The sequence below is a fragment of the Haematobia irritans genome, chromosome 1 (assembly GCF_050003625.1).
Source record: "Haematobia irritans isolate KBUSLIRL chromosome 1, ASM5000362v1, whole genome shotgun sequence".
In the NCBI taxonomy this organism is placed as follows: Eukaryota; Metazoa; Arthropoda; class Insecta; order Diptera; family Muscidae; genus Haematobia; species Haematobia irritans.
The window spans coordinates 155,478,589-155,503,248 of NC_134397.1; the positions used below are offsets into that span (position 1 = coordinate 155,478,589).

Sequence of the window (24,660 nt, forward strand, 5' to 3'; positions counted from 1 at the left end):
GATGGTTGGATGGACGCACGTTTCGGAATTACCACATTCCTCATCAGCATCCTCTACTTGCAGCAAAACTATCAACCAATTATCAGAATAAATTCAGGCAGTTTATTAAACCCAACAAAAACCACACTTGAACCCTCCGAAAAAAGGTTTTACATTGATAGCCGGCTTTTGCCGAAATAAATTCGAAACAAACATATCTCTTTTCCTATGCCACTGTCAAATCATCGATTTGAATTCACATGGCTGGGTTTATTTTGAGCGTGCCTCCTCTTCTTTTTCCATTTGTTTTGTTTTGTTATTGTTGGTTTTGTTCTTTAAGCATTGTTGTTGTTTTTTATTTCAGCTTAAAACCATACATTGACTAAACTACAAGAGTAGCTTAACCAACAGAGGAAAAGAATGTTTGTCAAATTTATTTGGGCAATGCCCTATAGACTGCAAGATGGTTGGATGGACGCACGTTTCGGAATTACCACATTCCTCATCAGCATCCTCTACTTGCAGCAAAACTATCAACCAATTATCAGAATAAATTCAGGCAGTTTATTAAACCCAACAAAAACCACACTTGAACCCTCCGGAAAAAGGTTTTACATTGATAGCCGGCTTTTGCCGAAATAAATTCGAAACAAACATATCTCTTTTCCTATGCCACTGTCAAATCATCGATTTGAATTCACATGGCTGGGTTTATTTTGAGCGTGCCTCCTCTTCTTTTTCCATTTGTTTTGTTTTGTTGGTTAAGCTACTCTTGTAGTTTAGTCAATGTATGGTTTTAAGCGGAAAAAAAACAACAACAATGCTTAAAGAACAAAACCAACAATAACAAAACAAAACAAATGGAAAAAGAAGAGGAGGCACGCTCAAAATAAACCCAGCCATGTGAATTCAAATCGATGATTTGACAGTGGCATAGGAAAAGAGATATGTTTGTTTCGAATTTATTTCGGCAAAAGCCGGCTATCAATGTAAAACCTTTTTTCGGAGGGTTCAAGTGTGGTTTTTGTTGGGTTTAATAAACTGCCTGAATTTATTCTGATAATTGGTTGATAGTTTTGCTGCAAGTAGAGGATGCTGATGAGGAATGTGGTAATTCCGAAACGTGCGTCCATCCAACCATCTTGCAGTCTATAGGGCTTTGCCCAAATAAATTTGACAAACATTCTTTTCCTCTGTTGGTTAAGCTACTCTTGTAGTTTAGTCAATGTATGGTTTTAAGCTGAAATAAAAAACAACAACAATGCTTAAAGAACAAAACCAACAATAACAAAACAAAACAAATGGAAAAAGAAGAGGAGGCACGCTCAAAATAAACCCAGCCATGTGAATTCAAATCGATGATTTGACAGTGGCATAGGAAAAGAGATATGTTTGTTTCGAATTTATTTCGGCAAAAGCCGGCTATCAATGTAAAACCTTTTTTCGGAGGGTTCAAGTGTGGTTTTTGTTGGGTTTAATAAACTGCCTGAATTTATTCTGATAATTGGTTGATAGTTTTGCTGCATGTAGAGGATGCTGATGAGGAATGTGGTAATTCCGAAACGTGCGTCCATCCAACCATCTTGCAGTCTATAGGGCTTTGCCCAAATAAATTTGACAAACATTCTTTTCCTCTGTTGGTTAAGCTACTCTTGTAGTTTAGTCAATGTATGGTTTTAAGCTGAAATAAAAAACAACAACGAAATAAAATTTGGACAAAATTTTCTATAGAAATAAAATTTTGACAAAATTTTCTGTAGAAATAAAATTTGGACAACATTTTCTATAGAAATAAATTTTTGAAAAATTCTGTATAGAAATGAAATTTTGACAAAAATTCTATAGAAATAAAATGTCAAAATTTTCTATAGAAATAAATTTTTCTATAGAAATAAAAATTTGACCAAATTTTCTATAGAAATAAAAATTTATGAATCGCAACAAAATCGTCCCATTTCTTAAGAGTTTGGTAACGTCACTTACGATAACGTCAAGCAAAAACGGTCGTGATTGAAAAACGAAAAATGTAAAACATTTGGTACTTTTTCTTCTTACAATCAACTAAACAAAATCGTCAGAAATGAAACGTAATCTTTCATCGGACTGTTACGACGCGAGATACAGATGCGTTAAAATAGAACGTTTTTCGTGCCATATGAAAACGATTTTTCTCAATAAAATGAGCAAAATATATAAAAAAATATAAAAGTTTCAGAATATTTATTTGTATCTATACATTATTTTCAGAAAAATATCAGATTTTTTTTATATTTGGCCGATCTCGAAGTCGAGCACTAGATTGGGCACAGTAACATTTCCCTCTGCGATTTTTTTTTAAGCAGGACTCGAATGACCGATTTTGTTCTTTTTCTCATTTTTCTACGATCAATAGTAGCGTAATTTTCGAATTAAAAATTTGAGTTGGATTAAACGTGGCACCTTCTTCCTGCAAGTCTAACGAACTTACTAAAACGTACTCAATAAAAATGGAAGACAACGTTTTAATAACTTTTTAATATATTTATTTTGCAATAATATTTTTTTATCTTATATATGAATAGAAAAATTTTAGTTTTTTTCGATCCAAAAAAATTAAAATATTTAGAATTAACATGTGTTCTTCAATTTAAGTTTTTCAGAGCACTAAATCTAGGTATTTTTTACATAGATATAAAAAATCTACAAATTAAAATTCAAATGAATTTATTCTTAAGCATGTATCATCGGTCATCGGACGCACTGACCAATTGGTGTATTTTATATTATCAATTGATGCATATTTATTTATTTTATTTCTCTTTTAATTTCAAAAAATCGCACATTTATATTTGTGTATAAAATACGTATGCACATGAGCCGATCTTCTAATAAATACCAATAATAGGTGTGTTATAAAAAAACAATACAACAAATAAATATATTTTTTTTATATTATGTGAACAAAATTGCTCAAATTGGATATTGCCATTTACAAAACAGGATGATACCATACAACTTTTCCGCTTTTACAACCAGAAGCCAACAATGGTTCTCTTGGACTAAATTTGGTGCTAAGAACTTTATCATCATGACACCTCAATTCCTTAAGAACATGAAGTGCACGTGGTTTTTGCTTGATGGTATCAATTTCTCGATAATGACGAGGGTATTCGCAACATGTGTCACTATAACCTAATAATCGAACGCCATTATCGTATGGCGAACATACGATACGCCCGTCTGCAGAAAAGCTAGGCTCCTTAATGAAACCTTTGCCCTTATTCGGTTCTTGAATGTAATACATTAGTTTTTTGGGATTTTCGAATATTTTCCGACCACGGCTATAGTCATTACGTTTGGGTGGCAATATTAGAGGGCGTACACGAATACGTTCAAACACTGGTAAATATGGTGGAGAATCACTGCTTGAAGTGCTGCTGCCATCAGTAGAAGCGGCCATATCCGAAAATGTCGACCGTCCTCTTCTAGATGGGGAATCGGCAGAACGATTTGAGCTATCATTATTGCTATTTCGATTTGATGCCGATGCTACTGCTGGCAAAACACCACTGCTAATAGCATATACATAGTTGTAGCCCGTAACAGCATTTGAATTGCGGGCTCGATTTTGTCGTATAGCTCGTTCTTGAACTGTGACTTCCGCTGCCCATATATCGGGAACAAATGATTGATTTGATGGTGCTGTTGCTGACGTTGATTGATTATTTGCTGAGGTTGAGGAGGAATTAGCATTAGAATTAGAAGAACTTGCGGGAGATGATGATGTTGCTGCATTCGCCGAACTTGGCGGCGGTGGAGGTGGCGCTGTTAACAAAAATAATATAACTTAATTTATTGGTTGCCACAAAATAACTATAATATTATCCAATTATAATAAAAGTGAACTTCATATAGATAAATAAATAAATAGAGGTAATACGGCGAATGTCTGATGTTATATAGACATGGACTTACATCCAATGGTACACACTAAACACGACGAATATTTTATGAAGAAAACGAAGACGTACGCAATTGGTACTTACACATGTTCACGAGTTGAGAAATGTTACTCATATACAGACACAAGCAAGTGAATCACGAAAATTCTTCAAAGGAATTTAGCAAATTAGGGCATAAAAGTGGAAAACGTTCATCAGCGTGTATAATGGCCTAATTAGCCTGAGATCCTGATGCGGGATTAAGTTTGTGACTGTGAGTAACAACAATTCCGTGTCATGTGCACACCTCCAATCGCAATCGAGATCAAAGGCTGAGTATCATGCCGAACTGTTGCGCAAATGACATTGAATTGAAAACCGGAAAACAAAATTGGAAATGGTAAAAAATGTTTTTTTTTCAACATTTTTCAACCTCTCGATACACAACGCTAAAATTGGTAGATTTAGGTTAAAAAGCCAATCGCTTGGCACAAAAACCCCATAACATAAAGAAACATCACCGTCACGATGGTGTTAATATTTCGGATTTCTGGTGATTTATAAGGGACCTTCTTCATTCGGCCTCATGGCTTCATAACATAAGATTAACAAAAAAGAAATTAAATTCATCTGATATCAACATACCTCCACCTCCTGGTAAACGTGGCCTTAAAACTCGTTGTCTACGGTTTATACTGAGTAAGAAATCATCTGTTGAATCTCCACTCTCATCACCACCACCCAATCCACTGTTAGACTCATCTTCGCTGTCGCAAATAATTTTCCTTTTCCTTTTAGAACTTTTATGATCTTCCTGTATATTTTCGTGTATATCACGTGGCTCTTCGTTTATATCATGTATACAAGACCATTCAGTCTTTTCATCGTAACTTATGTTGCGACTTAGTATTGAATGTCCCAAAGGATGGATCTGATGTATGAGAAATATTATTAAATAGGACTAGTTAAAAAAACTCCCAAAAATTAATAACATACTTGTAAGGCTAAAATTACTTCAGCATCATTTTCTTCTGGAAAATCTGTTACCAATTCAACTCGGTTTTTCTTTTGTTTCTTAGAGAAAACATGGTCAAATTTGGCAGCTTGAGGTATATACTGATGTCCTGTTTGCATCAAACGGTATATGCTTGGCTATATTATAAAAAATAAAATAAAATTTCCACAAATTTGGATATGGTTGTATGGACAACCTACCCTGAAGCCATTTAAGTCCTTATGTAACGAAGTCAAGTCTAAATGATGTATTATCATTAAATAACCACCAGTGGAACAAATTACCAATTTTGAGCAATCAGGTGAAATGCGACATCGCATCAGACCACTTGTGTGGAACACTTTTTGATATATTAAACCTTGTTCTGTATGTGAATTTATATCCCATGTAAAAATGCTGCCATCAAAGCCAGATGTCACCAATAAATTATCCTTGTGGGAATATTCAATGTTCTTCACCCAATTTGAATGACCATGTAGGCTCCGTACCTTTTTCTTGATGTACCTTAAATCCCAAAGAGCAACTGTTGTATCATCTGAGCACGTTGCAAACATACGTTCGTCGAGAAATCTGAAATGTAAATAAGATTTGTCAAAATTGAATTTTCGAAATTTATTCGATCAATATTGTTTAATTTGTCATACAAATGTTGCTTAATAAAGACGATATGGATTAATTTGTATGTAAGCAAATGCTGCTGAAAACAGGTCAAAGTTGGATAATAACAGTAAGGGATAGATCAATATCAATCAATCAATCAATTTTACATGTTGCATTAAGAAGCTAATACCGATTTTTAAGTCGAAAAAATTTATGTTGAAGTTATTCTTCGTTATTGTAACAGTGCATGTTTGTAGTCCATTTGATTTTTTTACTTTTTTTTTGGGAAATTTCATTATATTTTAGAAGGGGGCTATTTAAGGAGAAATTTGCAAAAGTTTTTTCCTTTTAAATGTATTAAACAAAAGTATGAATATTTTCATGCGAAAATCTCACCCCAGTACCGGCTTTAAGGGTGTCCAAAAGATGACCCCTCACTGCAGTCGGTCGTACATACCGGGTCGATATAAGCAGCCTCTTCTTGTGCAAGGATTGAAACACCGCTATAGGCCAAGTAAGATACTAAAGAACTACAACAATAGTGTCATTAAATCTTTTCCAAGATTTAATAACTCTGTGTCTCGTTTCCGATAAAAATCACTTGTGCCCCTCATGTTTTTTACACCTTTTTTAAGTTTTATAACAAAACTTTGTAACCCGGTTTCTACATTTTTCCAAACTTACTTGATACAATTAACATTGTCAGTATGTGCATCTTTGATCTTATAAGTTTGTTGCTGTGTAATCGCATCGAAAAACAATATAGACTTCTTCTCGCAGGCTGCCACCAAGACATTCCTAAAAACACAAACAAAATGAACAATGTAATAACAAGAAATTGGAAAGGATTATCCTAATGCCACAAAGTTCTATTTATTAACCCTTTTGGTGAAAATTCCAAATTGAAAACTGCTCCGTAGTCTGATGTTTGATTCATGTCATTCCAATGATCAAAATCCTTCATGGAACCATAGACCCGATGCATAATATTATCGAAATCCATACGATTTGAAGGGAGGCCATATTCTCTCCGGTATAGCCATCTGTGAAGGCTCATTATTCTTCCAACAGTTGTTTTAGTTTTTTTCTTGTGAATAAGTACTTATTTTAAAACCAGTCTAGATATGACTGTTTCTTGGTCAAATACAAGTGTCTATTGCGTGCAGCTAGGTTATATATGCCGTATCAAATGTATTAACAAAATACATGTATTTTCAAGGATATTTGTGGAATATGTTATTTATTTGTTTAAAGCTCGTGCAAAGCTGATACATGTCAAATCTTTTCGGCGCCGTCTACTACACTATTTCTCCTAGGCGGCGGCTAGATGTTTGTTATTGTTCTTTTCAACATTGTATGTACTTCAATATATATTAAAAAATAATTGTTGGAAAATTAAATATGCTTAATTTATTTTATTTTTGTTCGTTAGCCTGAATTGTCACAAATATATGGCCGTCAAGGACTGTATATTATTGTTATCGACGAATTGCGGCCTTTAAAGAGAAGGCGGCCAATCGCTGCTGGCATACACTAAACTTCGTACTCTTGGGAAGAGAAATCTACACATTTCTCTATTCTCAGCTGTTTACATTTGCCTTTCAGATTTGTGACGTCATAGCAAGGGAGTATTGCTGAAACAGCTAACTACAATAAATTTTTATCAAATGGTCGCCTAAATGGCCCTCCGTAGGCAAATCATATCGTTTAGTTCTACTGTGATGAAAATGAAAAATAATGACAAGTATACCAAATTTATTTTATTTTATTTCCATTTATTTAAGCAATTCAACGCCTTTACAGGGCCAATTTAACGAATTACAATGTACTAATCTAACGGACATTACAATATTATATAAAAATATTAAATATAAATTAATAAAAATAAACTCTTACATAAAAAATTGAACCAGCAATCTTATATCAATAATGTTATATACCCTGCCAGCATTTCAAAGTTCCATTTCATCTTCATCGCTACCACAGACTCGTAAATGTCACTACAACCATCCTACTGTGATGGGGGGGGCAGCATATCATAAAGTACAAAATGTACTTCATACATGTATTTTGCCATCACTACTTTTACAAAAGCCATTTTATTTTTTGTGAAACGCCAAGCGCAACCAGCTTGTTATATTTTATTTAAATAAAAACGAAAATAAAGTTCTGAAAACATAGATTTTACGCTTAAAATTGTGAAAGGTATATTGGTGAACAATTTTTGATTTTCCAAATGGAATAAAGTGATTGTTTTTCAAATATTTTACAGACACGCTGCCTCCATCGAATAAAAACACTGGCTGATAGACGCTGCAACATGTAACTCGCTACTTGTAACTCCCCTGCCAGCATTTCAAAGTTCCATTTCATCCTCATCTCTACCACAGACTCGTATGTGACACTGCAACAATCGCCAACTGTGATAGTATTTTGCCAGCACTATTCGCATGAAAGTATTTTGCCATCACTATTGTTACAAGAGCCATTTTATATTTTGTGAAACGCCAAGCACAACTAGCTTCTTATAATTTATTTAAATAAAAACGATAATGAAGTGCCGAAAACATAGTTATTTCGCTTAAAATTGTGAAAGGTATATTGGTGAACAATTTTTGACTTTCCAAATGGAATAAAGTGATAGTTTTTCAAATATTTTTCCAGACAGTCTGCCTCCATTGGGAATAAAAGCACTGGCTGATAGACGCTACAACATGTAACTTGCAACTTGAAACTCAACTTCAATTTATTATTAGTGCATTAAAATATGTTAAATGTGATGTGATAGTCCTATAAATGTTACATTTATGAGAATTTATAAATGTTTAATAAAATTAATAAACATCTAAACAATCGTGTTTTACTTGACCACAATGATTCTTTTACAACTATCTTAAAATGCACTTTCTCTGATTGTTTGAAGGGGCTCTTATTGGCGTATTCTAAATGTATCCAGAAGGGCACCTAATAATTGCACTCATGCGATGCTTTTTTGTAGTAACTTGGCGTGGTACAACTTCTCAATAGTGACGGCGCTTTTCCGAGGAGTTTTGGATATCGTATACGACAGTTTTCGACGTAGTGGGGATTCTCAAAAGCGCCCTCAAATTCAAAAAATGTTGGCAGGGTCTACCTCATCATTAATACAAAAAATTATGTTAAATGTGATAGTGGTATAAATGTTATATATTTAAGAATTTGTAAATAATTAATCAAATTATTAAATATCTAAACAAACGTGTTTTACTCGACCACAATGATTCTTTTACCACTATCTTAAAATGTGCTTTTTCTGATTGTTTGGAGGGTCTCTTATTGGCGTCGTTCTAAATTGATCTATAAAGGCACCTAATAATTGCACTCATGCGAAACCTTTTTGTAGTAACTTGGCGTGGTACAACTTCTCAATAGTGACGGCGCTTTTCCGACGAGTTTTTGATATCGTATATGATTGTTTTCAACGTACTGGGGATTCTCAGAAGCGCCCCCAAATTCAAAAAATGTATATACATTTTTTTATTTTTTTTACGTTTGTTAATGTTCTTGGATCCCATTGAAATTAAAATATGTTTTATTTCGCGAGTCAGGAGACTACTCAATATGAAATGCTTAATTGTGATGCGTTCGCCCATTTTGCCAATATTTCCAAATAAATTTTAACAGCCAATTTATCGTATTCAAAAGGACTCTCGTTTGACTGACAGTCAAAAAATTAAATTTTTCTTTATAACTTGAGCTGTTTTGGACATTCTAGTCGAACATATGATGAATGTTTTTGTGTTCGGTCGAAGCTAGGATTGAACCCAGGACCATTTGTGTTCAATTTATTTCGTTTTCATAAGTATGAAAATCCACCCTGCTACACCCAGAGAAATGGTTGGTTGCAATTCGATCATTACAATGAGGAAATAATGTCAGTAACCTATTTTTTGTTACAAGAACAATGTTTTGATTAATTTCCCCATTATACATCCAACACGACCATAAAAAAGTTCACAGAATCAAAGAGAAGTTCCCATAATCACTCAATTGGTTACAATAACCAATGCCGATAAATTTAGTTTTATGCTGCATAAAATTGTTGAGCTAACCACCGGCATAGAGAGACCTACATCATGGGAATCAACAAATGGTTGGTACAACCAAAAATTGAGTATACTAATAGAATCTTAGTTCAATTATGTGACGCGCGTAAGCTAGTTGTTGCAACAAATAATTATTTATATCAACATGGTATGACGCTACAAAATTTGCATATTATTGTATTAAAGATCGGCACTAGAGGCTTAAGGAGGACATTTCTGGTAAGTACATATTCAAATATATTTTGTCGTTTTTCATTTGCAGCACAATAGACTTCCTCAAGACTACATCAACCTGAAAAAATGTATTTTCATCAATTAGGATTATATGAAAGAAATTACATAAAGAAAATATATATTTGGACCTACCGACGCGTATCATATAAAGTCCCATCAGGACCCAGTGTGGCCGGTTTAGTTTTCATGCATTGGAAAATTTATCCGGGTATTGTTAAATTGTAGGTCAGCCTTTACTGTCGCACCCTCAACCGGATGAGATGTACAATTATGGACACATATATAACTCAAAATGGTTTCATCCAAATATATATTTCCAAATGACTGAGTTAGCAATATAAATTGGCCAGCTGCTAATGTCTCAGCTCCGGCAAAAGAAGTGTTCTCAGCTTCCAAGACCTGTTTCAGACTGAATTGTGGCAGATCCCGGGGTTCACATGATATGCGGGGGTTTTAGTGCTGGTCGAGTAAGGCGCATCAATGAAATACACAAAATTAATGGTGTTAAGGAACAATAATGTAAATTAAAGAATACACATTTTTCACTGTGATAGCAAACAAAATTTTATCGGATTGGAAAGAGCTGGGCGTGAAGTGTATTTATGCAGATATTACCTTCTAGCACAAGCAAATGTTCTCCTTGCTCAATTGGGTTCATTTTATCTTCGATAAAGTATTATTTTCCCGTAAATATTTTAAAACTTTTAGTTACAATTTCCTGCAATTTGGAATATTTCCCGTTTGTTTACATGTGATTCACATAAAATACAGAATCGCCATTAAGCACAACATTATTGAAAAGCGTGCTAATGTAATGTGTATGTTTGATAATTTCGTGTTTGAAAACATATGGAATTTTAACAGTTCTCAAATCTAGTGTTTTTCGGATAATGTTAGTTTTTAATGGACAATTCAAATTTTTTAAACATTATTATGGACGGTTTCTCAATGAATAATTATTTATCGTGTCGGTAAAATAGCTGACCTTCTACAAAATTTGTACTAATCGGTAGTCTACCCTCCGGTTAAGTGTTAATCACAAAATGAGAAACTAGCCTATAAAGTGGGTATTAAGTTCGAGTTTAGACGCTAAAAGCGCTATTTCTTTACAATTACTTTTCTTAATTAATCCACTTTAAGGAATACAGACTTTGTGAAAATTTGTTTTGGGCTATTCCCCATCAAGTAATAATAAATTTTGCATCAAATATGTATAATTTTATGACTTTTTTATTGATTTAGTTTTCACTTTATCGATTTTAGCGGATAAACTCGAACTCAATACTCACCTTTAGCCGCTAAAATCTTCATTTTTTCACTAAAGTGAAAACTAAATCAGTAAAAAAGGTGTAAAATTATACATTTTTGTTTCAGATTTTATTATAACTTGATGGGGAATAGCCCAAAGCAAATTTTTATAAAGTATGTATTCCTTAAAGTGGATTATAAAAGAAAAGCAATCGTGAAAAAATGATTTAAGCGGCTAAACCTGAACTTAATACCAACCTTTAGACGGAAAAAGAAAAACGACGAAAGTACAAACATCACAAGGAACAATTATTAGAACCGAAACGTGATATAAGACTGTTTTCACTTTCACTAACGCACACGCTTTTATAATTGGTAAACATTTACGTCATATTTTTAAACATCTGATCGTTTTCTTTTAAGGTTGGCGCTTATAGCTGAAAAATACTATGGTTGTTTTCAAGACAGAAGATTCCAAGACAGTTTAACTACTTTTTTACCATATATTTTTGTAATATAATTGGAATGGCGGTGTTCGTAAACGTCTTATACAAAAACAAGAAGGAAATCGTTCCAATAAAATGCGGAGCTTTGAGCTTGACGACAAATGCTATTTGTGAAGACAGTAAGTGATTTTCAATGAGATAAATATAAAAAAATAAATTTTAGCTACTTCATTATTATGAACAGATTTGTACATTGTTAGTTTTTATTACAGTCGTACTTATTTATCGTAATAGTAGTGGAATGTCAAATCTGAGTATTCTTCTTTTGAATTATTTTAGTAAAGGAACATTTCCAAATTCTTGGACACATACAGTTTTTTGATGCAGCCAATGGTGTTAAAATATCAGACGATATATTGCCTGACTACATCAACCAATTTCGATATGTGCCAGGATGGGTACTTGAGGCAAAAGAATTTCAGAGAGGTTCTGAAGTTATTTAAAATTAAATTTTATATTTTAATTTGCTTTAATCTGTAGATGAAGTAATTGAATTTCAAGAAATTTTGTGTGACATTGAAGATGATTTTGAAGTGGAGGAAGTAGCCAGTGGATTGACTGTAGCAGCAACTGAATCTAAAAGTATTCAAGAAATCCAAAGTTTAGAAACTCAAAATGTTGTTTCTGATGAAATGAATGATTTAAACAACGTTTCGGCATTATTGGATTTGAGTGTAATACTTTCAAATGATTTTCTTTGTAAAATTTCTGATCGTACCAATTATAGATACTCAAAGAGTTGGAAGATATAGAATTTCAAATTATTGTGCGGGAGCATAGCGTACAGTGTTTGGAGAATTCTGATAGAACCAAAATTTCGAAAATAATTATAAAATACATTTTGCAAAACGATGTGAATTTTGTGTGAGTATAAATAATTTAGAAAAAGGTCAAAAATTGTCTAGGTCTATTTGTTAGTGAACGAAAATTCAGTGGCAATTTATATATAATAATTACCAATAGCAGAAGTCCAAATTTATTTACTATGAGATAAAATATAGGATTTGCATTAACTAATACTTCGTTTGATATTTTCTTTTTATCTTTCATTGCAGATTAACGCGAGCCGACTACATATATATTTCCGATTTAATATGCAAACTTTTTCCACAAGAGCCAAAGGATATTTACTATTCACCTGCTAAATTCGGACAAAAAGCCTCAGGAAAGCTATATGATGCTTACAACAATTTAAGAAAACGTTTGTCTAAATCTGGTTTCTTAAAACGTCGCGGTTACCAGCCTAAAACCATCCCAGGTGCAGTGTTTCAAGGTAAATGACGTATGACGTTTAATAAATGACAAATGTTAATGGCAATCATTATTCAGATACTTCAGATGATATAGAATTTCTAAAGAGTACCAGTCGTATGAATGACGAATATTTTGCAGCTTGGTGTAGAAGTCTGCAGCAAAGACAACACTTATTGCGAAAACTCGGCTCTTGTACAAGGGAGTATTTGCAATTGTTTCCAGTATTCAGAACTAACCACGCTGGAGTATTTGAGCTTTTTAAATCTGACGTAGCATCACTTTATCCCACTTATAATGGAATTTCGACATGGGACAGCTTATACAGTAACATTTTTGAGAGACTAAAAAGTGTAAAGGACTATAGTGCTCAAAAAATTTTACGCAAAGCAGATACACTACCGGAAAGTATGTGATATTATATATACATATATATATGTAAAAAAACTTCTTACTAGCCTCTTTTTTGTTTCGTTTCCAGGAGATAAAAAAGCAGTTGCGTTTTTGCTATTACCATATTTATTTCCTTCAATTAATATAAGAGCAAAGAATAAGAAACAAATCAAAGTTTCAAAAATTGAAATTCAAGAAAAGTTTGTTGTCCATTTTGATGTAAGCCACTATACAATGAAAAAACAATAACATTTTAATGAAAACTTTTTTACAGACTTTACAACAGGCTGATGATTTCGAAAATCACCATGTGGAAGATAACTTGACCTCGCAACCATACATCGTTTTTATAGGTGACTTCAAATCTTTGCAAGCTTACGTTTTATTGTGTGACAACAAATATTTATTTGACGATCCCCTGCAAGCAATAGAAATTTGCTTTTGTTTTTATATGGCCCTAAATTTACGTTATCCACACGGATGAAAAAGACTGTTTTTCATATGTTTGGCTATAAACATTATATGTTTGGAACACAAATTTTTAAACACAATATTTTTGAGTGCAAGCATATAATGTTCATAAACTAGCATAACATGTTTGGGACATATATGTTAATATGTTAGAACATATTATGTTTGGGACATAAAATGTTTGTAAATATAATATGCTTGGATGTAAACATATATTAATTTAGAAATAGCCTATAAACATATATGTGTTTAGTAGATTGGAGCGCTATTTAACAGGGAGCGATATTGAATTAAGTTGGTTGTTGTTGCTTGTTATTACAAAATTAACATTTTATTTTTCCTTGGTCAATTGATCAGCTACTTCTTTGATCCTTACAAACTGTGTGGTCCGCTGTTCGAATCTCCGTCCGGCAAAAGGTAAAATTAAAATAAAAAAAATCATACAATTGAATAATTTCTTCTACAATGTTTGTATTACAGAAAAAGGTGCTAAGAACTAAAAAATCTCGTGGAAGTGAGAAAGATGTGGGGGAATATACAATTGGGCAGAAACAAAATTTTGAGCATTCAGGTCGAAAACCTATGTTGTTAGCATCTATATTACCTGTTTATTTTCATAATTCATTATGATTGTAAATATATAAATAAATAAATAAAATTTTGAGCACAATATTGTTTGGGAGAATTTTTTTTAAGCATATAATATTTTTGGGTGCAAAATGCTTCCAAACATATTATATGTTCACATAATAACATATTGTTTTTTGGAAGACAACATTATTGAATTTGGATGCAAAAATACAAAATGTTTGGAACTTAGACTACCCAAACATATATTGTTTAGACCAATATGCTTTCAAACATATTATATATTGGAAGAGATCAAACATATAAATGTTTGGGCAATACCCAAAAATATATATGCTTGAAGCAAAATATGTTTGGGAGTATATGTTACAGAAGCGATTTTTTGTGAGCGTGCAGCTGAAAGTAAAATGGTATGGAATTTTTTACAAAAATATGTCTTTAACGTAACCACCGAGCACGATTCTAATAACACAGGTATTAAAACCGTATTTTACAATTTAAATAGATAATTATTTTTAACATGAATTGTAGTTTTTGCAATATTTTTTTAAATACCTACCTTTCTTATTCAGAACATTTAAGAAACATGCATAGAAAAAATTCGATATTCCGATGTAGTAGTACAAATTGTAGTCGAGTTTTTTCAAATGTTTACACCCATTTGAGGCATATTAAAAATTATCACTTTGAAACTATTTTTTGTAGTAGATCGGTTGAAAATGAAATAGATTCTGGTTCCACCATTTCCACATTAACCCCTATTACAAACTCAATGCAGTTGTTTACCGAACAGAATATTTCAATTTTCGAAACATATAAAAAAGATTTATTGGCACTGGTTTTAAAATTTGTATCTGATGAAAGAATACCACGAAAATTAGCATTTGAATCAATAAGTGGTGTTTTTGACGTATATGATATGCATATCAATAATTTACTAAAATTGCTAAACGATGACAAAGTAAATACGAATTGTATAAAGGAACATCTTAAGTCCATGATAAGCCCTTCGGAAGGAAAATCAGAGTATCTGCTATTGAAATTGTTAGAAGCGCAGAATATACTAATAGATTACACTGTTGTTGATATTGAAACGGAGACCTCTCTTTGCTACAAAAATGGTAATCAGATCACAAGTTCTAACTATGATTTTTTTTATATTTTGGTTAATTTAGAAACCCTATTTTGTGTGCTATTTACCAAAACAGTTTTACTTAATGAAATTATCAAGTACATGAGTAAATTGGAATTATCTTTGTCACTTGACAACATTATTCAAAGCCCTTTATGGAAAGAAAAACTGCGTTATTTTAACGCTGGTAACGACAAATCTACAATATGCATACCAATAATGGTTTACTTTGATGATTTTGAAATACTTAATCCTTTAGGTTCACATTGTGGTCAATATAAAATTGGTGGTGTTTATGTAAAAATTTTAGCTCTTCCTGACCACTTAAATTCATGCTTATCATCTATTTATTTGGGTATGCTCTTTTTCACAGAAGACCGGAAAAAATACGGCAATGATGTTATATTTAGCAAGCTAGTTCAGAGTTTAAATAATTTACAAAATGTGGGAGTATCAGTAAATGGAAAAATTATTAAACTTATTACCTGCCTAATTGGTGGCGATAATTTGGGAATTAATTCCATTTTGGGCTTTTCTGAGTCATTTCGAGCTCATTATTACTGTAGGTTTTGTAGATTAAATTCCGATGAAGCCAAACATTTATGTGTGGAAAACGAAAACTCACTAAGAGACAAAAAAAATTATGCATTCGACCTATCAAACACTTCTGAACCAAAAGGTATTAAAGAAAACTCTATTTTTAATAAATTGCAAAATTTTCATGTTGTCGAAAACAATTGTGTGGATTTAATGCACGATTTATTAGAAGGCGTTGCCCACTACGATTTGTTAGTTATATTAAAAAGATTTTGTGTAGATAAAAAGATATTCACTATAGAATTTTTAAATAAGCGAATTGAAACATTTGATTTCGGGCCAAGTGATACAAAACCACCTCTTCTTGACAAAGATTGCTTGAGTAAATCCAAATTAAAATTATCAGCTTCCGAAATGCTTTCTTTCATTAAGTATTTCCCATTTTTAATAGGAGACATGATTACTGGTTGCGAAGAGTGGTCTCTGTTTATTACTTTAAGGGAAATAATTAGTGTTTTATATAGAAAAAGTTTTACAACCAGCACGCCAAAATATGTAAGTCATTTGATAGCTTATCACAATAAGCTTTACCAAAAATTATCTCAGAGTTATTTAAAACCCAAGTTCCATTTTATGACCCATTATTCGACAATTATGCATCGAATAGGTCCACTTGTTCATACAAATTCAATCCGATTTGAAAGTAAGCATCAAGTTTTTAAAAAAACTGCTCATAACTCTAACAACAGAATCAATATTTTGAAATCATTAAATATTAAAAATCAGCTAAATACAGCCCAACAAATATTGGAAAATAATTTCGTTCCACAAATTAAAACAGGTTCAATATCAAATGATTCAAAAATGAAGCTTTGTGGGATCAGCCCATATGCCAAGGAAATATCATGGATTTTGTATAATAATATGCTTTTAAAAAAGAATGTTGTAGTTTGCTTGAGTGTATGTCAAAATAATGAGCCGTATTTCGGGTTGATTGAGAATGTAATATTTGAAGATAAAAAATACTTTATATGCACAAAAATTTTAGAAACATTATATTTTGACAACCATTACTATGCATACAGAATCGATTCAAATAGAAAAAATTACAATGTGCTTGAGTTGGAAAATATTGCAATAAATTCATATTCAAACATTTCTGTATCCCCTTCTGGAGAAGAATTTGTAGTTTGGGATTATTAGTTTTTAATTTCTTATAATATACATATTTCTACAAATGTCTATGAATTATACTTTTATGTTTATAAAAACTTATATGTACGTACATGCATAATATATGAAAATTGAATTATATAATCTGCACTTTTCATTTAATACTGTAATTTGGTAAGTATATCTAACAATTGGTAAGGGTAACAACAAATAACTTCGTGGGCGGTTGCACCAACAAACCAAATAAAAAAGAGTCGATAACGACAACTAATGCAAGGTTGGTCCAACATACTACCAAGCGGTTACAATTGTCAAATGTTAGTTGTGTCGACCGAACTCTTTGATAGTTGATGGAACCAACCGCTTTCGGTTGGCAAATAATTCGGTTGACGCAACGAATTTGTTTTCTGGGTGTAACATTTTTTGAATTTGCAGTGTCACTTATGCGCTTTACAGACTATCAGTTATTCCGGACGGAATGTCGGTGTTTGTAAAGAATCTTACAGTGTGTCGGATCGATACGACTTGTCGGCGATGACTAAATAATCAGTAAATGTGTTATCGATCCCATAAACATGCAGCAGTATCGTTTATGCCTTCGAACTTAACTTATAATGTGCACAATATATGGGATATGTTCGACACGAGCACTGTCGTCCGGAATAACTGATAGTCTGTAAAGCGCATTAAATGTGCTGTAATAGTGTTATAAATGTTATATTTATAAGAATTTATAAATGCTTAATCAAATTAAGCATTCGTGTTTACTTGACCACAATATATTAAAAAAGGCGTTCTAAATTTATTAAAAAATGCACCTGATAATTGCACTCATGCGATACTTTTATGTAGTAACTCGGCGTGGTACAACTTCTCAATAGTGACGGCGCTTTTCCGACGAGTTTTGGATGTCGTATACGATTGTTTTCGACGTGGTGGGCATTCTCAGAAGCGCCGTCAAATTCAAAATGTGTTGGCAGGGAACAGTCGTAAACGATAAACCTCATCGGAAAACTGACAACACCATTGAGAAGGTGCTGTTTTGAAACAAAAAGACTGAAAAGCAAAATAACAACAAAAAATTTTTCATTTATCTATTTTTTATTCCCTTTTTTAAAAAATTTAGTTATATTAAGTAATACATTTTTGCTTTTTTTCTTGGCTATCTATAAAAAAAATTCAATTACAAATCGCTATCAATAAAAAACCCTAATTTTGTAGAACTGTTTAAGTGGTGCCATCATGTTATTATTTCATTCTCATGTGTATCAAGAGAACAATATGGTATTGAAATTTCGTTCTCCAGCTGGCAACGCTGGAGTCGGTTCTTTCTAGATGTCATTTATTTTGTAAACAATAACGAAATTCGCAAGTATAGTCTTCATCAGATTTACATTCGTCACAAAAACAAAAGATAAGCTTATTAAATTTTATAGAAATGATTGGGCCATCATCAACAAAGGACAAACTCTTAAAACTAATGAACGAGAAAAAGGATTTGGAAATGCAAATCGATGCATATGGCAGCATATTATCCCAGGTCAGTGATATGAATGTGAATGATGTAGCAAAAAACATGTTATGCTAATTTTAAACAAGTTCGATGTGGGTGGATCATTGGAGAATCTCAAGGTGTCCATGAATGACATCCTATCTTGACATTTTTATGGGACCGTTGCACAGTGGATGCACTCATACGACAAAAATAAAAAAATCGAAGACGATGTACTAGTCGTTAAAGACATCATATCTATTAACTTTCAGTTCTCTTTTATGATTTCTAACGGTTCTTACGAAATATAAGCAAGAGAAATGCAAGTATGCGTTGAAGTCCGTGGTGTATATAAAACAACTCCAAATTTAAGTCAAGTGCACGTGGTAAAAAAATACGAAAATAAGTGGCAAAATTAAATATACCGAAAATGGAAGTTGTCGTAAATGGTAATAAGATACTTTTTGTATAATAATAATAAAAAAATCAATAAGGTGTTTATAATATATTAGTTTTACCATTCGATTTTTTTTTAATTTTTTGACTGTGCTTTTTAACTTTACATGGAGATTCAAAATATATATCCTACTCTTGCTGCTTCAAATCTTGGTTCCACATATTTGTACAAGTGTCAAGATTAAGGAACTCTTTAGTTTATCTGCAAAAATTTGCATCAATTTGTTTTATCAACGATATAGTATCCCTCCTCGTTGTTTTGGAATGTGATTTTTGTTTAGCTGACGCAAACGTTAGATTTGTTGGTACAAGTGATCAAAAATAGTGTTTTGTTGTTTAAAAAAAAAAATAATTCTTGGCATTGTTTTGTTTATTCTCTTTGTGCTCTTTCCGATTTTCTTATGATTTTGACATTTGATGTTATTGTTTCTTTCATTCTAGTTTTTCGTTTGTTGTATTATATTATTTTGAGTAAAATAAAAACAAAAAAATTTTAATACATGCTTCCGATATCATAGATCATGCATTAGTGTCTATTGGGGAACTTTCTGAGGAAGCTGCCGAAGCAAAAAAGATTTAGACTCAAACACACTAGAAAGACGTCACTCATTGCAACTAACGGGGATTTGTTAAATCGGTTGCTCGTAAGTTCAGATCCATTTGTAACAGGTCAGAGGAAGTTACCATGCAGCAAAAAATAAAATTTATTGACATCTGTTTTTGATTTGTTGGAAGATATCTAAACATTATTAAAATATAGGTACATATTGTACACTAAACCCACATACCAAAGTTTGTTTAAATAAAGTTAGTAAAATAAAGGAGCAGAAATGAGGGTTTTTTGATTTGTGATTTGTATGGGAGGTACTACGCCCCTTTGTCCAACCCCGCCCATAATTGCACAAATTTATACTTTTATATCTATACACTAATTCTGAAAGTTTCAGAACGATACCTCTATTCAAACTATTTTTGTCGCTCCATCCCATACAAATGCATCCACTGTGCGTTGCACACTGCTTCGATCCCGTACAACGTACAAAATGTCCGTTTTTTGGCAACGGTTGTAGATTATGGTTGGAGCGGAGACATTGACAGTATAGAACCACATTTTGAGACCCTAGGAGGATCGGAACCCTACTGACAGAACTCTAAAATTGGTCCACTCGGCTATGAGAAGTTTAACAATTTTTTTTTATTAATAACCTATTTTCTGAAATAAATTTGTTTTATAACATATTTGATGCTTTCTACTCAAAAAATACAATTTTGCTAATTCCGAAAAGGTAACGTTATTTTTTCAAAAGTTTTTAAAACATGTGAAATTTTCACATTTTTTCAATTTTGGCCATTTTGGTGGCATTTTTTTTTTTTGGTTTCCCTTCAGAAAACTCCAAAATTGCTAAATTTCAACAAATAACTTCAATTTCTAAAGTTTACGCAATTTTATTTTTGTAGCTGATAGTTAACAACAAACATAAACTAAAATTGAAAACAAAAACTTTATAAAATTTGCATAAAACGCAATACATAACAAAACCTCGTTTATCCAAAATGTCTTTGCTCTTATAATAGAGGAAAGGCAAAAGTAAAAATATTTTAAAAATATATCAAAGCAAATATAACAGAATTTTATTCTTTATTCAATAATATACACTATAATTAATCCAAAAAAATTGTGTAGAATGAAATTCAAAGATAATTTGCTTTGGCGTCCTTTGTAAATTATTCTTTGTATGTAGAAAAATCCTAAAACTTTAAAAAATTTGCTTAAATTTATTTTTTTTTTTTGTTTTAGTTCAAAAACCAACACCTATCAAAATATGTAACTTGACTAAAATCAGACTACTCGTTCTTTTATGCCATCCACGTAATTTAGTTCAATGTTCGACCAAAAAAGCTTTAAATTCAAATATTTTTTAAAAATAGTTCTTGTCATTTATTGCAAAATTTTATTTTTGTATTCATTTTTTTCATGCATACAATACATATTGATTTTCATTGTTTCATTGTTGTTACACGAATTATTAACCTTTACTTTGCGTACAAAATATTTTTTTTTAGAATGCAAATGTTGGCATGCATGGTCCATTGGTCGATCCAGAGGGATTTCCTCGCAACGATATTGACATTTACAAAGTTCGTCAAGCCCGTCAACAAATCATTTGTCTGCAGAACAATCACAAAACCTTAATGAAATCGATTGAATCTTTGATGCATCAATTACACGCGGAAGCTAGAGAAGAGCAATTGACGGAGCAAACATCGGACATGAATGTTAATGATAGTTCCAATGAAAGTTCTGAAGACATGGAATCTGCTTGTAATGGTCTGGAACCAATAAAAGCCATAGTTAAAATAACACGCGTTGATCCAGGTTCACCAGCAGAAAAGGCGGTAAGAAAAATATTATTTTTTCCGATTTGTAATTGAATTTGAAATTTTTGTATTAGGGATTAAAATGCCATGACGAAATAGCAGAATTTGGATCTATAAATGCAAAGAATTTTACACAGGACTTAACAAGCATTGGAATCGTAGTTAGTCACATGCGTGATCAACGAATTCCACTGAAAGTCTTACGAAATAACGAAATATTAAACATCATTCTAATTCCACAACGATGGTCGGGTAATGGATTGCTGGGATGCAACATTGTGTTGTGTGAATAGTTTATAATGGAAATGTAATTTTCATTTCTCAATAATTTAGTTATGGTATGGTATGGTATATTGTTTTTCTGATACAATTAAAATATACGGGATTTTTCTTGCTTGTGTAAGAAGTATTATTTTAAATCGAGCTCTATTTAGATGCCCATGATTTCGAGTTGGCAAATGGGTAATATGGTATGATATGAAAAGTAAAATAAGAATATCGATCTTTATCAAACAAGGAGCAGACATCGGCCAATTGGAGTTCAAAGTAAAATATGAGATGAGAGTACATCGGAATATAACAAAAACTAAATACGAACCATACTTATGGGTCTTCAGGAAATATCGTTCACAAGTCTCAGGGATATACTTAATCTAGTTTCTTAAAAAATATATATATATATATATATATATATATATATATATATATGTATATATATATATATATATATATATATATATATATATATATATATATATATATATATATATATATATATATATATATATATATATATATATATATATATATATATATATATATATATATATATATATATATATATATATATATATATATATATATATATATATATATATATATATATATATATATATATATATATATATATATATATATATATATATATATATATATATATATATATATATATATAAATATATATATATATATATACATATATATATATATATATATATATATATATATATATATATATATATATATATATATATATATATATATATATATATATATATATATATATATATATATATATATATATATATATATATATATATATTATATATATATATATATATATATATATATATATATATATATATATATATATATATATATATATATATATATATATATATATATATATATATATATATATATATATATATATTATATATATATATATATATATATATATATATATATATATATATATATATACATATATATATATATATATATATATATATATATATATATATATATATATATATATATATATATAAACACATTTTTTCAATAAAATATTTCATTAGAATAAACGAATGCCACATATTAATTCATCCAATGTGTATATAAGCCTTATACCACAATGTAACAATTAATGAGGGCAATATTTGTATGATTCTTGGAAAATTTTACGAGTGTCAAAAAATTTCATCATATCCCTACTGAATCATATATATATATATATATATATATATATATATATATATATATATATATATATATATATATATATATATATATATATATATATATATATATATATATATATATATATTATATATATATATATATATATATATATATATATATATATATATATATATATATATATATATATATAATTTTAAAAGCGAAATAACTATGTTTTCAGCACTTCATTTTCGTTTTTATTTAAATTTATAATAAGCTTAGCCGCTTATTAAGTTTAGCCGCTAAAATCACCATTTTTCACGATTACTTTATATTTGTGCAATTACCTCAAACATATCCGTCCGATAAATCTCTTTATATGGCAAATCCAAAATGTATAATATTTGCGTTTTTTTGCTAACTGCAATTGGCATCACTTTTACAGGACGACAATTAGATTTTCTTTATTTGTTTTATCCTATTCTTTGCACTTCACCAGTGAGTGTTGAGTATCCTCGTTGCCGTCGTCATCGAGCTTATTTGAAAGCGCGTGCAACAAACACTAATTCGCGAGTATAATGAAGAAAAAATTGAAAATACCAACTTTGTGAAGGATAAATATTGAAGAAATAAAAGGCAATAATACATTTTAATTAGAAATCAAAGTGAAAATATAAAAAATGTAAGAAATTGTTAAAGTGAAGTGAAAATTGTCTCCCTTCTTTTGGCAAAGTGAAATTTGTACATGGTAGAAAAAAGATATCTTGTGGTCTTTACATAATGATTACTACATACATCCCAACGCTTTGAAATACACATAGCACACACACACAGATACACAAACTCAATGTATATATAATGATTTTTGCTGTTGCTTTGTATTTGTGCGTACGTGGAGTATTTTCACATTTCCGTTAAAAGTTTCTACGGTTGCATGTATGTATATATGCGTGAGGATATGCGTACATATATACAGGGTGATGTTTAAAGGGTACGCGACAAGCGGACAGACGGATAATTTAAGTAAAATGGTTATTTCTTCGAATTATATTATCATAATAACTACATAATGAAAAGAAGAGTAATTAATATACAATAAATTCCGCTCCTATTCATCCAAAATGATATTCTAGTTTCCAAATACAATATAGGTATTTAGTGGTAGTTTTCTTTTTTTTATTTATCTTCTTTTTTTCATTATCTGCTATTGTTGTTGCGAAGCAATGTCATTTGAATTAGTGTCATAATGATAAATATACAGCAAGTATTTTGTTCTCTGCCTCTCTTCAGCTGTTCTCTAATTTATTCTCTCTACCTCTCCATGTGTCTAAGATTTATAGCGGCAATTCAAGTTAAAGTTTGCTTTATTTTAAAAAGTATTTGCTGCACATGAGATATTTATTCATTGCAGAACTTCTTGACAATTTTGACGAAGCAATGTAATTTGCAAACCAATTTTCGTTTATTTCCTTTTCAAAACTACCTTGCACTGCATTAAATTTATTTTTAATTTAATTTATGTATATGCATATATGGAGAAACGTTGCTCTATATGCTTATGGTTTCATTAAAGTTACGGTACTTCAAAAATATTTACTTGTTTGCGAAGTGGTCACTTTGCATGGTGGCACCTAAAGTCGTTTATTTATTCATGTTTATCATTGGTGGTTACTGTGCTATTTCTTTCTTGTATTCGTTGTCTCCTGGCCATGATACCATGCCTAACAGAGGCATTGGCAT

The 24,660-nt window shown here is 31.0% G+C and overlaps 3 protein-coding genes and 2 long non-coding RNA genes across 6 annotated transcripts; 3 read left to right on the forward strand and 2 right to left on the reverse strand.

Annotated features, from left to right (window-relative positions):
• Positions 1-2,478: 2,478 nt before the first annotated feature.
• Positions 2,479-7,037, reverse strand: LOC142222048 (DDB1- and CUL4-associated factor 10 homolog). Its single transcript, XM_075291978.1, has 6 exons — positions 6,396-7,037; positions 6,199-6,312; positions 5,115-5,484; positions 4,896-5,051; positions 4,545-4,830; positions 2,479-3,783 (listed from the first exon to the last, which is right to left on the reverse strand). Exons 1-6 carry the CDS (start codon positions 6,569-6,571, stop codon positions 2,948-2,950), a joined length of 1,938 nt encoding a protein of 645 aa, XP_075148093.1. The 5' UTR covers positions 6,572-7,037; the 3' UTR covers positions 2,479-2,947.
• A 430-nt stretch (positions 7,038-7,467) lies between these two features.
• LOC142222051 (uncharacterized) lies at positions 7,468-8,367 on the forward strand. The gene is made up of 3 exons (XR_012718251.1): positions 7,468-7,719; positions 7,787-8,110; positions 8,179-8,367. It is a non-coding gene; the product is annotated as an uncharacterized LOC142222051 (long non-coding RNA).
• A 1,344-nt stretch (positions 8,368-9,711) lies between these two features.
• On the reverse strand, positions 9,712-10,664 carry LOC142222050 (uncharacterized). The gene is made up of 3 exons (XR_012718250.1): positions 10,449-10,664; positions 9,966-10,292; positions 9,712-9,891 (listed from the first exon to the last, which is right to left on the reverse strand). It is a non-coding gene; the product is annotated as an uncharacterized LOC142222050 (long non-coding RNA).
• Positions 10,665-11,481: 817 nt separating this feature from the next.
• Positions 11,482-14,372, forward strand: LOC142222049 (uncharacterized). Its single transcript, XM_075291979.1, has 9 exons — positions 11,482-11,706; positions 11,867-12,013; positions 12,068-12,261; positions 12,315-12,451; positions 12,643-12,860; positions 12,917-13,246; positions 13,320-13,450; positions 13,506-14,119; positions 14,183-14,372. Exons 1-8 carry the CDS (start codon positions 11,607-11,609, stop codon positions 13,713-13,715), a joined length of 1,467 nt encoding a protein of 488 aa, XP_075148094.1. The 5' UTR covers positions 11,482-11,606; the 3' UTR covers positions 13,716-14,119; positions 14,183-14,372.
• A 4,033-nt stretch (positions 14,373-18,405) lies between these two features.
• Positions 18,406-21,878, forward strand: LOC142222052 (26S proteasome non-ATPase regulatory subunit 9). Of its 2 annotated transcripts, XM_075291980.1 has the most exons (4): positions 18,406-18,504; positions 18,569-18,672; positions 21,145-21,477; positions 21,534-21,878. In XM_075291980.1, the coding sequence occupies exons 2-4, from the start codon at positions 18,571-18,573 to the stop codon at positions 21,750-21,752; spliced, it is 654 nt and encodes a 217-aa protein (XP_075148095.1). In that variant the 5' UTR covers positions 18,406-18,504; positions 18,569-18,570; the 3' UTR covers positions 21,753-21,878. The 2 variants fall into 2 exon arrangements, with proteins under 2 accessions (XP_075148095.1, XP_075148096.1); XM_075291981.1 differs by lacking the exons at positions 18,406-18,504; positions 18,569-18,672 and adding an exon at positions 19,575-19,724.
• The last annotated feature ends 2,782 nt before the right edge of the window (positions 21,879-24,660 follow it).